The sequence below is a fragment of the Uranotaenia lowii genome, chromosome 3, assembly GCF_029784155.1.
Source record: "Uranotaenia lowii strain MFRU-FL chromosome 3, ASM2978415v1, whole genome shotgun sequence".
In the NCBI taxonomy this organism is placed as follows: Eukaryota; Metazoa; Arthropoda; class Insecta; order Diptera; family Culicidae; genus Uranotaenia; species Uranotaenia lowii.
In genome coordinates, this window is record NC_073693.1 from 92,562,242 (window position 1) to 92,578,311 (window position 16,070).

At 41.7% G+C, this 16,070-nt stretch overlaps 2 protein-coding genes and 1 pseudogene across 2 annotated transcripts; all 3 read right to left on the reverse strand.

Annotated features, from left to right (window-relative positions):
* The window catches only part of LOC129752417 (40S ribosomal protein S9-like), a 41,641-nt pseudogene extending 40,790 nt beyond the window's left edge, over nt 1–851 (reverse strand).
* On the reverse strand, nt 212–2,445 carry LOC129752418 (uncharacterized). The gene is made up of 2 exons (XM_055748201.1): nt 1,035–2,445; nt 212–772 (listed from the first exon to the last, which is right to left on the reverse strand). Exon 1 carries the CDS (start codon nt 2,443–2,445, stop codon nt 1,114–1,116), a length of 1,332 nt encoding a protein of 443 aa, XP_055604176.1. The 3' UTR covers nt 212–772; nt 1,035–1,113.
* Nucleotides 2,446–6,961: 4,516 nt separating this feature from the next.
* Nucleotides 6,962–8,642, reverse strand: LOC129752419 (uncharacterized). The gene is made up of 2 exons (XM_055748202.1): nt 7,496–8,642; nt 6,962–7,203 (listed from the first exon to the last, which is right to left on the reverse strand). Exons 1-2 carry the CDS (start codon nt 8,640–8,642, stop codon nt 6,962–6,964), a joined length of 1,389 nt encoding a protein of 462 aa, XP_055604177.1.
* Between the last annotated feature and the right edge of the window lie 7,428 nt (nt 8,643–16,070).

A 16,070-nucleotide genomic window follows, 5' to 3' on the forward strand; every position in this document is an offset into this window, starting at 1 on the left:
TTTTCATTGAACCTTCAAATCTAAGCTCTGAATAACATCTTAAGAGAGAAACGAAGATCTTAAAACAGATTTGATAAAGTTTTTCTCATGGATGAACTGCCTCCATAGTATGGCAACCCTAACTTTTGTTTTATTCCATAAAATTATAATATACATAGATTTTTATAAAACTTCAGCTTTGTCGTACGGAAATTATTGCTTTCTAGCAGTTTCAATAAAATTATACGGAAATATTGCCCAAAAAACAGAAATTTTGTTCAAAACATAAATAGGCGCATTTAGCCCGCACGGTTTGAGGTTCGGCATTTTAGACAACACTTATAATAAAATCATTTTCTTGGAAACAGAAGAAAACTTTAACATAAAAATTACTCCAATGTATAGAAAACAGATGCCTGCACACGTGTATATAGTTTTTGTACACATATTCGATGTGATATTTGATTAAATCAGTGTTCTGCTTAATAGGCGCATATAGCCCGCTCCTCCCCTACTCGAATGCATCCGTCATCTCCGGGAAAGGTTTCCTGTATTCGGCCAAGAGGCCACTGCTTCGGTTTATCATTTTCGTCTACCAGCATTACGAAGTCTCCTTTACAGACGTTCGGCGATTTGCGTTTCCACTTAGTAATGCGCTGAAGGGCGCGAACATATTCCAGCTGCCAGCGGGATCTGAATTCTTGGGATAGACGCTGGACGTGCTCCCATCGATTCATTGAACTTATAGAACGCTCCATTAGGTTCACTTCTGGAGCTATAGTCAATGGACGGCCTATGGTGAAATGGGCAGGTGTGAGTGCTTGCGGATCACTGGGACTGTTTGATATAGGAGTGATCGGTCTTGAATTCATGGTTGCTGAAACTTGGGCGAGAAAGGTAGAAAGCTCTTCGAAGGTGAAGATATTGTTGCTTGTTAGGGTTGCCAGAAGTTGTTTAGCTACCTTTACCGCTGATTCCCAGAGACCACCATGATGAGGTGATCGTGCTGGAATAAATTTCCATTCCACACCTACGTCGGTTAAAAAATCAGTCACCTGATGATTGTGGTCTGCAGATTTCACCAGCTCGTGAACTTCTCGCAACTGTCTATTAGCAGCTCGAAAATTTGGTGCATTATCGGAGAACATCTTCATGGGAAGGCCATATCGACTCGAAAACCTTATGAAGGCGGCAAGAAACATCAGCGTTTCTTAAATCCGAAACTGCTTCTAAATGCACGGCTTTTGTCGAGAAGCAGACGAAGAGTGCGATGTACCCTTTGCTAGAGATGACACCCCGAGCTCTGCGTCCAACCAAACAAACTGGCCCCGCATAATCCACACCGGTTACTGCAAACGTAGGTTGTGGGGTGACGCGTTCCTGTGGCAGCTGACCCATCATCTGCGAATTCGGCACCGGCTTCGATCGAGCACACACAACACACTGTCGATAGGTTTTCCTTGCAGCACTCGTTCCACAGATAATCCAATAACGACGTCGAGATATTGCCAGCAAAGTTTGCGGACCACAATGATGATTATTGATGTGCTCCGAGTGAAGAATGTAGGCCGTTAGGATTGAGCTTCGTGGCAATAATATCGGGTGTTTCTCGTCGTAAGTGAGACACGAGTGGTTCAGCCTGCCGCCCACCCTGACGATCCCGTCATCATCCAGAAATGGTTTTAACTGCAAAAGAGAACTTTGATTTTTTAACTCTTTGCCGAGTTCAAGGGATTCAAGGTCATTTGGGAAGCCTTTTCGTTGTGTGTGACGAATGAGAATTTGCAGAGCTTGATTGGTTTCGAGGGGAACTAGGCATGTGGAAACCTTAAATTCTCGTACGAAGATACGACGCAGTCGAGCAGTTACTCGAGAGAGCATGCGTAGGTCGGGATAATATCGGGACATGAGCTCATCAAGAAAGGTGCTTTCGTGAGGAGTGATTAGACAAATGGTGATTTTTCTCTCCTCGCGGGAGATCATTTGACGAAGATCTGTATCGAGTGTTATTCTTGGTGATGATTTCAGATGACCTGCCAGTGGACTCCATTCGGGGCCGATCCACCACAGGCTGTTGTTGTGGAGCTCTTGAGGTGAAGCACCCCGAGATACTAAATCAGCTGGGTTTTGTTTAGTATCGATGTGATCCCAATTTATTGACGGCAGAAGGGTGTTTATCTCGGCAACTCTATTGGCCACGAAAGTGGTCCATCTGGAAGCTCCGCCGTTAAGCCAAGCTAGCACGACTTGGGAATCTGTCCATGCTCGTATTTCAGCGAACGATGATGGAATTGCTCTGCTTACGTTGCTGATAAGCCGGGCGAGGCAGAGCGCAGCACAAAGTTCCTGTCGGGGTAGTGTCATCCGTTTGTTACCGATGGGGGCCAGTTTGGACTTGGAACAGAGTAGATGGGATGAAAGGTTGCCGCTGCTATCGATGGAGCGAATATAAACGCATGCTCCCATGGCTCTCTCGGAAGCATCACTGTAGCCGTGCAGGAACAATCGCTATGCCACTGCGACGCCGATGACTCTTCGTGGAATCTGAAACGAATTGAGAAGCGGCAGACTTTGGACAAATTCTAACCATGTATTGAGCAACTCACCAGGGGGAGTACTATCCCAGGCCACCTTCAGCTCCCACAGCTTTTGCATCACCAATTTAGCTTTCACGATGACGGGTGCTAAGAGACCAAGAGGGTCAAATAAGCAATTTGAGATAAGATGATACGTTTGGTGGGCTGAAGGATCTTAGATTGGTGATACGTGAACTGGAACATGTCGCTGCACGGCTGCCAGTGGATTCCGAGAGCCTTGATAGTGTTCGTTGGGTCGATTTCAAGAGGAACTTTGATTTCGAGATCGCTTTCGGGAACTCCTTGAAGAGCGACGGTACTATTAGAAGCCAATTTTCGAAGATGAAAACCGCCAGAAGCGAAAATCTCAACAAGCTGCTCGCGAAGTAGTTTAGCATCTTCCTCAGAGTCAGTCCCGGTCAAGACGTCGTCGACGTACATTCCTTGAAGGGCCCTTTCCACGGCAGTGGGATATTTTTGTTGGTTTGCCAAAAGCACTTGTTGCACTCATTTGGTAGCTAAATATGATGCACTTTTGGTGCCGTATGTTACTGTATTCAATCGGTACTCAGCTAAGGTTTCTGATCTAGACCAACGCCATAAAATTCGCTGGAAATCTCGTTCATCATCATGCAGTTGAACCATCCGATACATTTTTTGAAGGTCCCCTGCAACTACAACTGCGGGGAATCTGAACCGAAGTAAAATGTCGATGAGCGCAGGTTGCAATACAGGTCCCGCCAGAAAAATATCGTTGAGGGACTTCCCGTTGCTTGTTTTTGCTGACGCATTGAAAACCACTCGGCATTTTGTGGTGCTACTATCCGCCTTCACAACACAATGATGAGGCAGAAAAACAGCTGTTTTGGGAGGCGCATTTGATGCGAGAGACATATGACCCATGTCGATGTACTCTCGAATGAATTGGTGATACTGAGTTTTGAGTATGGGATTTTTCTCGAGTTTTCGTTCTAAGTGGGCAAATCTATTAGCTGCGATCTCACGGGATTCTCCCAGTTGGTCAGGCCTTTCAATAAATGGAAAACGAACAGTGAAACGACCGAATTCATCACGAGTTGTGTGTTGAGAGAAATGCTTTTCACACTGAACCTCTGTATCGCTCAAGTGTGTTTTCGGCGGTTGATATCCCAAGTAACAATTTTAGCTTTATTATGGTCAGCAAAATGTCGTTTGGACCACAGCATTAATCTTCATAAAAAGCTAAAGTACATTCTATAACATCACCTGGACTCTAATAAAGCCAAAATTAGGCTATTTGGCCCTATCCTAGGAACGTCATCATGACCAATCATTGTTAGTCATCAATATTGGTCACCAAAGCTTTTAAAAAGCTATTATAAAACATGTTAGAAATTTTTGTTTTTTTCGGTTCTGTCAGTTCTCGGAGTTTTTTTTTTGTTTTTTCCAGCAACCGTAATGGTTGATGAATGATGATTGCATTATTCAGATATGAATCTGGTAAAATTAATAGTTAAAAAACCAATGTTTTACCCATATAATGAGCGTCTTTTCTACTGCCAGTCAAGATTTTAGGTAAAATGTATATGAAATAGTATCTTAAAATAAATGCGCCTCGTCAAATCTGATGGTCAATCATGATGGGATTGATGGAAAAAAGGCCTGAAAAAATATTTTCCAATGCTGGCATTGTGAATCCATCAACATGGCGTCATTTTGTACCCTTCGATTTTGCAACCAACATGGCGTGAGTCAATTCATAGTTTTATTATGGTTTAATGATGACCCCAAAAAAAGCTACGATTTGACGTTTCTTTCGCAAGCAAACCAATTACACGCTAAGGTTGAGTTCCTCATTTCTAAGTTGTTAATCATTAGTACAGTAAATGAGGAGACTTTTTGAATGAAAAGGGATTGGTTTTCAATGACCCGTGGAATAAATCATGAGTTGAAGTCAAATTTCGTTGTCTGACGCCATCTTGAAATCCAAGATGGCGGCTTCCGCTGAACTTTAAAATGGTGTAAATGACTTGAAATCGCATGAAACCCCAACAAAATGGGTATCGGGTGAAAGTGCTAAACGAGTAGAAGTCGAATTTCGCTATCCGACGCCATCTTGAAATCCAAGATGGCGGCATCCGCTCAACTTTTAATGCTTAATGCTGACAAAAAGTCGCATTAAACCACCACTATACGAATATTGGTAAAAAGGCTAAGCTAGAAGATGTCGATTTTTTTCTTTCCGAAGCCATCTTGGAATCCAAGATGGCAGCTTCCACTGAATTTAAAATGCTGTTAATCAATGAAAATCGCTTGAACACAACTTTTTTTCACGTAATACTACATTAAAACTACTATTTTAAAACAATTTAGATCATTTTAAATCACTTTTATTATTTTTTCATTATATTTCTAATGCATTTAGAACTTTTCTTGTTTTGTTTATAGTTTTTGATTTTTTTTTGCCATTTATGTAATTCTTTTATTTCTATCATGCTATTATGTCTAAATTGTATCGGTCTTATTCTAGCGAAAACTATAAGGTTATGTTGTTTCTGTTAACCGTCTGATTTTGGCACATGTGCCAAATTCGATGTTTCCAAAATCGAATGTTGCCAAAAACGAACGGGGTTGCGGTATTGCGGTAGTTTTTGTGGGATTTTCAGTCACTTACAGATTTTTAGAGAAACACGAAAAAAGATATTTGACTTCTATAATTTAGCCTTAGCACTCAATACAATATATTTGGTAGTTTCATGCTATTTTCATTCATTTACAGTATTTTTAAGTTCAGCTGAAGCCACCATCCTGGATTTCAAGATTGCGTCAGAATGCAAAAATAAACTTTTTATAGCTTATCCCAATTGACAAATATCCATATTTTGGAGGTTTCATGCGATATTCAATGATTTAGAGCATTTTTTAAGTTTATAGAAAGCTGCCATCTTGGATTTCAAGATGGCGTAAAAAAAAGACATACACCGTCTTAGCCAATTTAGGCTCTACAGACTGAATAAATGGCATGGACAACTTAAGATTAACATTAAACACCCAGTACCGAGATGGGAATCGAACCCATGTCATCAGCGGACCAGCGATTACCGTCTTACCACACTAACCACTCGACCACCAAGACGTAAGATAGCAATATTCGACTTCTACTCGTAAACCCCTTCACCCACTACCAATATGGGTTTCATGTCATTTTAAGTCATTCACTACATTTTAAAGTTTAGCGGAAGCCGCCATCTTGGATTTCAAGATGGCGTAAGATAGCGTAATTCAACTTCTACCGGTTGATTTCTTTTAACTTATACCCCTATAATATAGGTTTTATGCGATTTTCAGTCATTTACAGTATTTTTAAGTTGAGTGGTAGCCGCCATCTTGGATTTAAGATGGCGACGGGCAACGAAATTTGACTTCTACTCGTTTATTACTTTCACCTTATAACCATATTGTGAAGGTTTCACGATATTTTCAGTAATTTTCAGCTTTGAAAATAAAAGAGGAAGCCGCCATCTTGAATTAATGATGGCGTCAAGCTTTTTTTTCCTACTATTTAGGCCCTTTCACTCAATACTCATATTGTAAAGATATCCATACCACTTTCGGTGATTTCAAGTTTTCAAAGATGTATTTTTTTCATTTAAACTCAAAACCAACACGCATAACTTACCAAAAATGTGTAAAAATGGGAGTTCCAATTCAAATATGTGCTATCTAATCTGAGCGTGTCCTGTTTTGACATTTTGATCGAGAACTGTCACTAAGTTTTATGGCGGTTTAATAATCAGGCACTGAGTGCTATTATAGAACATGCAAAAGAAAGCTTGGAGCAAACTTCTAAGTTTGTGTTTTATTATAGTTTTAAAAAAGCATTCATAACTCTTTCAAAATAACTAAAACAGTATGTTTAATAAAAGTTTTATTAGCGTTTTCAAAACCATCTGCAAACATATGGTCGAAAAAAAATATAAGCATTATGCATGACCATAATAAAACCGTCATAAAACGAGCTGCACAAAAAAATGCCATAATTAAACCATAATAAAACTTCCTAATGCTAGTTGGCATAATCTGTGTTACTTGGGATTCCTCAATTTCCCAAAACCGTTGCAGCTGCGTGGAAAGGGTCTCATCGGTAATAGTTATGAGGCACGATGGTGTAGGAGGGGATGGGATCGATTGAACGTCGTTTTTGTAGCCACCGGAGACCACCCAACCAAGTTTGGTGTTTAGAAGAATCGGTAGGCTGCCGTCGGAGCTGAGGTTGATACTACCAGGCTCGAGAAGTTGAGAGAATATTTTATTGCCGAGCAGCATGCTGATTTTACCAGGGTGATGGAACTGGGGATCTGCCATGACAATTGAGCGTGGAATAGGCCAGCCTGTGATGTTAACCGGCTTCAGAGGTAGTTCAGAAGTTATTCGGTCCAGCACAACACAGGGAACGGTGTTTTGGTAATCGGAGCATCGTGAGCCGAATGTGATGAGAGCTCCTTCAGTTGCGTGTCCGGATGCCCCTGAGATGCCGCCAAACTCGAAGTCCACCGGTACTGTTGGTAGGCGAAGTTGTTGGCAGAATTCTCGAGTGATGTAGCTGGTATGTGAGGCTCAATCGAGAACACCCCGACATGCATGTAGTCTGCCGAATTTATCCAGCACGCTGATAGTTACAGTGAGTAAAAGAACGTTGGTGTTCGCCAAATCTGTAGCTAAATTTAGTGGCGAGATGAGGGTTTGAGTTACATTCTTTGTGTTCACTGTTGTAGATGTAACGTCGTGCACAGTTGGTGGTTGTAGAGCATCATGTAGGCGTGTGTGGTGAGGTTGATTGCATTGCCTGCAATGGCCTGATTTGCATGGTTCATTTGTGTGTTGCCTCAGACAATTGGTGCATAGTTGATGCCTACGAATGAAATTGAGTCGGTCATAAGCATTTGCATGAATGAACTTACCACATTGATATAATTGATGCGGTGACTTGGAGCAGAATCCACAAGTGTTGTCGCTGGCTGATTGGTTAGTAGCAACCAATGTTGGAGGGTTTCGGAATTGGTGTTTTGATGGCTGTTTCACTGCTAGTTGAGATTTAGGCCGTGTTGCTTCGATGGACTTAAGGGCGATGCTTTGATTATCGATGAACTTTAGTAATGTTTCCAGTGTAACATCCTCGTCGGACATTTCAGAACGCTTTTGACACCAAAGCTGCTTTGTATCGTCATCCAATTTCTCGGTGAGTATGTACAGCAACCAGATATCACGATCGTTTCGGTTCAGCGCTTGAAGAGCTCGTAGTGATTCGTCGGAAATGTCGTGCAGTGATCGAAGTCCGTCAGCTGATGTTGTAGCAAGTAGAGGTTGATTTATGAATCGCTGAATATGTTGTACAGCAATATCAAACGGTTTGTTAAATCGCTGCTTCAACTTGGCTAACGCGGGAGCGTAGTTTGCATCTTCAATGCGAAGGTGGGACAGTAAGGTGGCTGCTTCTCCTTCCAAGTTAGTTTTCAGGAAATATAAACGTTGACTATCTGTGAGGGCTGGATTTTTATGAACAGCGCTGTCGAACAGATCATAAAACGACTGCCATTCTAAAATATTCCCTGAAAATACTGGCAACGTCATCCTTGGAAGTTTCAGGTCCGTAACAATTGTCGGTCGTTCTTGAGATGGACGCTCAGATGTACTTGGCGGGTTGACCGGTGCAAAGCTGATAGACATTTGGCGCAGAAATTCAGCTTGTTGCTCGACAAGAACACGAATGGCGTCACCGCCATCTTGACTGGCAGAAGGTTGTATCCTCGTGGATGTGGCGAAACTGACCCTTTTTAGAAGTTTTAGGAGACGATTTTTATTCACCAGAAATGAACTTTCGAAATTTTCGAGATGTTCTAGAATGCCGTCGACTTCCTCATCCTTGCATGTCTCGATCATACGTTTATGAACGAGAAGATAATCATTCCAGATTTTTTGGAGATTATCGATTTCGGTCTGGATATCTAACTCCTCCGTTTCTTCACTGCCTTGCAACCGGGTCAGACTTTCGATGGACCTTTTAAGGCGTGAGTCAAGCGACTTCCTTTCGCGAACTAGCGCTTCCATCGTCCAACTGCACTTCTCTTGGGTTTATTCCGGAGGTTCTCAAAATAGGTTATGAGGAACCTAACTGTTGCACCAAAGACGGAATAGCACAATTCGGTGAAAGCGGATGAAATACGCACTTTTAACGACCGTAAACTATGCTCATCCGGTTCGAAGTACCATTTATGGTGGCTCGAGACCGGAAATAACCCAAAAATCGAAACAGAATTTCTCGGCGGAACGGATTACAAAACGCGTGTTGGTTTTACAAAGGTAGGGTGTAATTGATTTATTGTTCAAAGGAATACATAGAATGATGGAAAGAATTTTGATAGACCGGTAGTGTAGAGTTAGATGTCGGTCCTATATTACGCTCCAACACTAAGTTTCAGATACTTATTCTTACTTATTATTAGCCAAAAAGCAAAATTTAGACCGGAATTTCAACCAGAAATTTCTTATTTAATTCTGAATTTTGGTTAATCTGAATTAAAATTGGGAATGACGAAACTGTTTTAGATTTTCCAACTCTGGCTCACCATCATGAAGCTTTTAAATTTCAAATTATAGAAATCGTTTGAAATTCTATAAATATTTTCTTTTCATATTCCGAAATGATGATTTTCGAATATAGAAGTTTGTAATGCAAAATTGAGATTCAAATCAAGATTTTTTCCCAATGATGATCCAAACTGAAGTTCAGTTATTAAAAACTGGAAAGAGAATCCGTATTCTTATCACAGACATCGAATTTAAATGATTATAAGCAGATAGAGAATCATAAAATCTTAATAAAAAATAATGCAAAAAACTGATAAATTGAAATGAATTGCACGAAATCTTGTTTGCAATTAAATCGTTGCACAAAACCTATAAATCAAGGATTTTTTATCGAAAAATTCAATAAAATCAAAACTACAAATGGTAATAAAACTCCCATCTTCCACAATATGTTTTTAGCCGTTGAAATCTTTCGGATGCTTGATATTTTTTTCAAAATTTTCCATATAAAACTTAAAACTTTATTTACTCCCCCCCTTCGGGATTTTTGGAAATTTCGAAAGGAGAGGTGACAAAAGAAGAAATTGATATTTGCTCCGGCCTTATTGACCTTGGATTAGATCTCGAGGTTTTGGCTTTAGTACTTGTGGTGACCGAAGAAGGATTTTTTATAAATGTTTCTTAACCACTCGCGCACGAACTTTTCCTCCCAAAAGACGCCAAAAGAATGACGTTTTTTTTTTTCTTTCATACGACTGCATCATCCTTTCTCCTCGCACACACACTTTCAAGACCATTTTAATAGGATTCATTTTGCTCAATTTCTCACACCCACACTTCATTAGATCAATGAATGCGTTACCGGATAACATGCCGTGTTGCCAGGGAATGTTTATAAGCCTACATTGTTGACAGATTTAAATGTTATGTGAATATTGTAATTTATTTTCTATCTGACTGCTTATTTGTACTCATATCCACCACAGTACTGAGTCGAGATTTTTTTCTTTTAGTCGTTCATCAAATTTTATTAGGAATTTGTAATGTAGGCTTTAAAGAAGAACATTTTGCTTGGCATTTTTAAACCCTCATGGGGGGGGGGGGGGGTCGGTTAAACCCCAAAACACCCCTCGTTCCTACGGTCATGGCTCTAGTTTAAGGGTGCCAGAATTTTTACAGCAGGTATCCGGTAAAAATAAACCGGTCAATTTTATATAAAAACCTTATAAAATCCGGGGATTTGATTTCAGAAGAGACGACTATAAATCTGGGCAATATTCGGGAAAGTTTACTAAAAAAAACCCTAAAATTACTCAATAAAAATGAAGAAAAAATAACTGAAAAAAAAATTTCATCGAATCTCATCGACAGATTTTGAAGTGCATTTTTGACTCCTAAACAACCTTTCATGACCATTTTTATAAAATTTGCTAAAAAACATTTGTTTTGAAGGCGTTCGTTGTTTTTTTTTTATTATTAGCCAAATAAAGTAAATAAATCCGGGTAAAATCCGGGCATTTTTCAATGGAATCCAAAAAACCAGCAGGGCTGGACTGTTTCCAAATTTAGTATTAAATATCCGGGCAAACCCGGATAAAACCTGGCAATCTGGCAACCTTACTCTCGTTGAAATAATAAATTAAATCTCTTCTGATGTTTACTTTTTTTAAAGTTAACAAACATTGAGAATTTACGAAGTCGATTACGACAACCTTGGGATGTGAAATGTGGAATTTTCGTAATTTTTTTGATTTTAAAAAATATATATTTAAATAAATATGGAAATACAAAAGCTTTTGCATTGGATGATAAGGTTAAAGAAAAACACGCAGTTGCTCTTAACTCGTTGGTGGTTTATTAAAGACTGAATACAATGATTTGGCAACCGTTGATACACGCTCAAAGGGATATAATTCAATGCGTGCACGGTTAGATAAGAACACTGTAATGTATCACTTAGGTCTGTTCTCCAACACCCCCTCTCAGACCTAGTGCGGCTCTGTGCTTCTTGAAAGCAACTCCTGGTAGACCCTTCGTAAACAGATCTGCTAGCTGCTCCCCGGTCGGTATGTATTCGAGCTTGATCTGCTTGGCCTGGATCGATTCCCGAATGAAGCAATACCTTATATCGAGATGCTTCATCCTCTTCTGGTCACGAGGTTCTTCCGCGACATGGATACACGACTGGTTGTCCTCTTACAAAATAGTTGGTGCATCCATGACTTCGCCAAATTCCGACAAAAGGTTTCTCAACCAAATCGCTTCACACGCTGCTTCACTAAGGGAAACGTACTCAGCTTCAGTTGACGAGAGAGAAACCGTGGCCTGTTTTCGTGTTCTCCAAGACACCGAGTTTCCGAAGATCTGGAACACGTATCCGGATGTGGACTTCCGATCCACGATATCGCTGCCCCAGTCTGCATCGGCGAATCCAACTAAAGGAGCAACGTTTTCGGTTCGACGATAGACGAGTTCCAAGGCCCTTGTACCTTGTAAGTAGCGTAAGATACGTTTCAGGCAGCTCCAGTGCCTTTCACTTGCTCCACTTTGGAAACGACTCAGCAGGTTTACAGCGCTGCTGATTTCCGGCCTTGAGGATAGCATCAAGTAGGTTAAACATCCTACCAACTCTCGATATGGATGCTTCGTTTCCGGTTCGCCGTCCTGTAGTCCTTCCAGTTTCAGATATGGTTCAAGAGGTGTCGACACTGGCTTACAGTTTTCCATTCCGAAACGCTTGAGAAGATCCGCAACATACTTGCTCTGGTTGATGCTCAGAGATCCATTCTTCCTGTCTCGTGATATTTTCAGTCCGAGAAAGTTGTTCAGCTCATCCATATCTTCCATCTCAAACTCCTGAGCTAGCCGACGTTTTGTGTCACTTATTTCGTTCAACGAGTTCGAAGCCAGTACAATATCGTCGACGTACAACACCAGATACATCTCGATATCCTCCTTCACCTTCACGTACAGACAGCTGTCGTACTTCGAACGCCGAAAACCAAGCTTAACGACAAAGTTGTGAAATCGCTCGTTCCAGCTGCGAGGGGCCTGTTTCAAGCCGTACAAGGATTTGATTAGACGACATACTTGACTCCCCCTCTCAAATCCTGGTGGCTGACGCATAAACACTGTTTCCGAAAGATTCCCATTCAGGAAGGCCGTGTGGACATCCATCTGGTGTAAGTGGAGATTTCTCTGAACCGCCACCGCAAATAGTGCTCGTACAGTTGTCATGCGAACTACAGGGGCGTACGTTTCCTGGTAATCCAGTCCTTGTCGTTGGGTACAGCCACGCGCCACAAGCCTGGCTTTGTACTTCTTAGCTGTTCCGTTGTCCTTAACACGAAAAACCCATTTGCACGACAGAGTTTTTCGACCCGCTGGTAGATCGACCAATTCCCATGTGTTGTTCCTTTCCAGAGACTGCATTTCTTCCTCGATCGCCCTTTCCCACTGAGGCCAGTCGCTTCTTTTTCGCAATTCCTCGATCGTTTCCGGTAATTCTTCAACATAATTCATCGCATTTAGTGCAAACGCGCCACACGTGTCATAATCCTGCAGATATACAGGCGGACGTCGCTCTCTTCCGCTGCGTCTAACATCTTCTTCCGGAGAAAAGTTTTCTGAGCCTTCAGGTGGCTCTCCCCATTCCTCTTCTTCGTCAGACGTCTCTTGTTTTACCGTTGGTTCTTGGAGTCTTTCAACTGGCGACTCAGCAGGTGGTGGATCAGTATCTGAAAGCCTATCAGAAACCGTATGATAATCATCAAAGATTTGTCTGTTTTCCGTATTCCGTGGTCTAGGTTCTTCCACGACTACGTCTCGAGCGATGATTATAGTTTCTTTCCGCGGATTCCATAAACGGTAACCATTTATGCCATAGCCAACAAAATGACACACTTGGCTTTTTACATCCAACTTCTTCCGCTTTTCATCAGGGATATGACAGTAGGCTTTACTTCCGAAAATCTTGAGTTTGGACACATTGGGCTTGTGGCCAAACCACATTTCGTATGGCGTTTTAGCTTCGGCTAGTGCACTCGTTGGGCTGCGATTTATCAAAAAGACGGCTGCCAAAACTGCTTCGCTCCACATTTCTCGCTTCATTCCAGCATCGTCTAACATGGCCCTGGCTCGCTCCATAATCGTTCTATTGAGCCGTTCAGCAACGCCATTTTGCTGAGGCGTGTACGGGACAGTTGTTTCCATGACGATACCGTGCTCTTCGCAAAAAGAAATAAAGGCTTTGTTCAGATACTCACCACCGTTGTCGCTTTTCAAACGATGAATCTTGCTTCCGAAACGAGAGGAGGCCATCGCAGCATACTTCCGGAACACACTCAGGACGTCACTTTTAGCATCAAGGGTATAGATGGCGGTAAAATGCGTAAAGTCGTCAATAAATGTGACGAACATCTTCTGGCCATTCCACGAGGCAGGTGTAAAAGGGCCACAGACATCCGTGTGGACTAGCTCTAGTGGGCGAGACGATCGAGGTTTCACTTTTTGTTCAAACGGCATCCTCGTTTGTTTTCCCATCATGCACGATTCACACACTTTTGAGTCCACTTTTATATTTTCACTGATGTCTATACCTTCCACCATTCCACTTTTCACAAGCTTCACTAGTCCAGTGTTTCCAATATGTCCAAATCGTCGATGCCAGAGCGACGTTTTGTCCTCTACACTGACCATCGCCGATTCACTGGGTTTTTGCACTTCTACGTCCAGCACATACAAACGTCCACTTCGGCTGGCGGTACACAACACTTCCGAGCCTCTGCTTATTCGCGCACCATTTTGGCCAAACATGACCTTCATTCCCCTTTCCGCGACCCGTTTCACAGAGAACAGGTTTGTCAGCAAACCGGGGACATACAGCACATTGTGCACTGTGCAACTTATTTTCTTCCCGCTGACAGTACACACCATCTTCACTTCCCCAGCAAACCCGCTTTTTTAAGGAAACTCCCGACTTAGCCACATTGATTACCAATGGCTCTTCTAAAGCTCGAACATTCGCCAACAAACTTTTGTCGCATATCATGTGCTCAGAGGCACCACTGTCCAACACCCAAGAGAAACTTTTGGTACCGGGTATCATCGACATGAATGCCACTTCCGCTGAATGGAACTTTCCTTTCACACTTTTCCCCGGCCCACCACTATTTTTCTTCCCTTGCCGATTTTCCGGACAGTCAGCCCGTTTGTGCCCCGATTTAAAGCACAAATGACACTTGAACGGAAACTTCCCTCTCCCAGCAAAAGCAGTGCTGGTTTCCGAGCGTTCCGGCCGATCCGTTACACTATGTTGCCTTTTTACATTTTCACTCAGCAGTCTCGACTTCACGAATTCGAGAGAACACTGATTAACTGGCAACGTTTCCAGCCCTGTTATCAACTGCTCGTAAGATTTAGGCATCGATTGCAATAAGAAAAACACTATCACTGGTTCGTTAAACCGAATTTCGGCCGATTCCAATTCCCGAACCGTTTTCTCGAATGCCAAAATATGATCTCCAATTGGTCGCCGTTCATCATAACGCATTCCGCTCAACTGCTTAAGCAGGAAAAACACACCCGACACACCTTTCTTTTCGAATGTATTCTGTAGCGTTAACCAAATTTCCCGAGGATTCACTTTTCCGCGAATGTACTCTAGTTGAGAGTCGGCAATTTTGTGAATGAGAATTGATTTGCACTTTGCGTCTTCTTGTTTCCGCTTATTCCGCAAAACTTCCTTCTCACGCTTCACTACTGGCGAGTCACCCGCCTCTTCCTCGAAAAATGGCTCATCTTCCAGGGTGTGCTGCACACAATGCAACAGCCCCAATTCCTCGAGGTACGCTTCCATCCGGAACGACCAATTGGAAAAGTTTTTCCCGTCGAAAAGATACACACGCGAAACTTTTTCGTCTTCCATTTTTGTTCTAAGATCTCTTTTCAACTCGTTTTCGCAAAAACCACACCAACTTCCAAGATGGCTTCCAGAAAAATTCGCGACCGTTATTTTCTTCGCCGTGAGCACTGGGCTCATAACCTGATAAGGTTAAAGAAAAACACGCAGTTGCTCTTAACTCGTTGGTGGTTTATTAAAGACTGAATACAATGATTTGGCAACCGTTGATACACGCTCAAAGGGATATAATTCAATGCGTGCACGGTTAGATAAGAACACTCAATGTAATGTATCACATAGGTCTGTTCTCCAACATTGGAAACTCTATAAACCTTAAATTTAAGTCGTATCGATTCTAGAAAGTTCAATACCATTATTGCGGAACTCCAGCACTAAATATTTACATGATTTATGGGCTTGTGAATTGAAACCTCAGACAACACAATGTGTTTTGCGGTTTATTTTTATTGATTTGTTCTTTTTGCGACACATTTTATACTCAATCATAAGATTCGAACTGGTCAGAACAAACAGCTTTGTCGAGGATATTTGAATTCAGTAACATCATAAATCACTAAGCTCGATAAAAAGGGGTAGTGATAAACTAAACGAACAGGTTCGATTGGCCACACACGTGTAACTATTTGGTGAGAGAGTCGAGGGGTAATCAGAATCTGGTAAATGGCCTCCGGGCGGATTCAAATGGCTGTCAAGGCACCTGGAGGCACGCGGCCAGGTTCAATTAAGGACACTGATGATGGGGACACGCAGAAATTCCATTAAAGCATTAATGATTATAATAAAACAGAAAAAAGGTGGGAGGGATTCACCTAGTAGTGATCTTTTAAGTTTTTAAGATCAATATAAGAATTTTACAATAGGTGATCTTCGAGAAAAGTTTGTTTAGATTAGCGAAAATTTGTTGAAAACATTTTGAATTTTAAACAAATTCTTACAGATCTCATTACTATATGCGGTTTTTCAATTTATTTCAAGAAAGAATTCTCCAAGAGGTGGACGGCGCACTAAAAGCTCAATCGATAGAT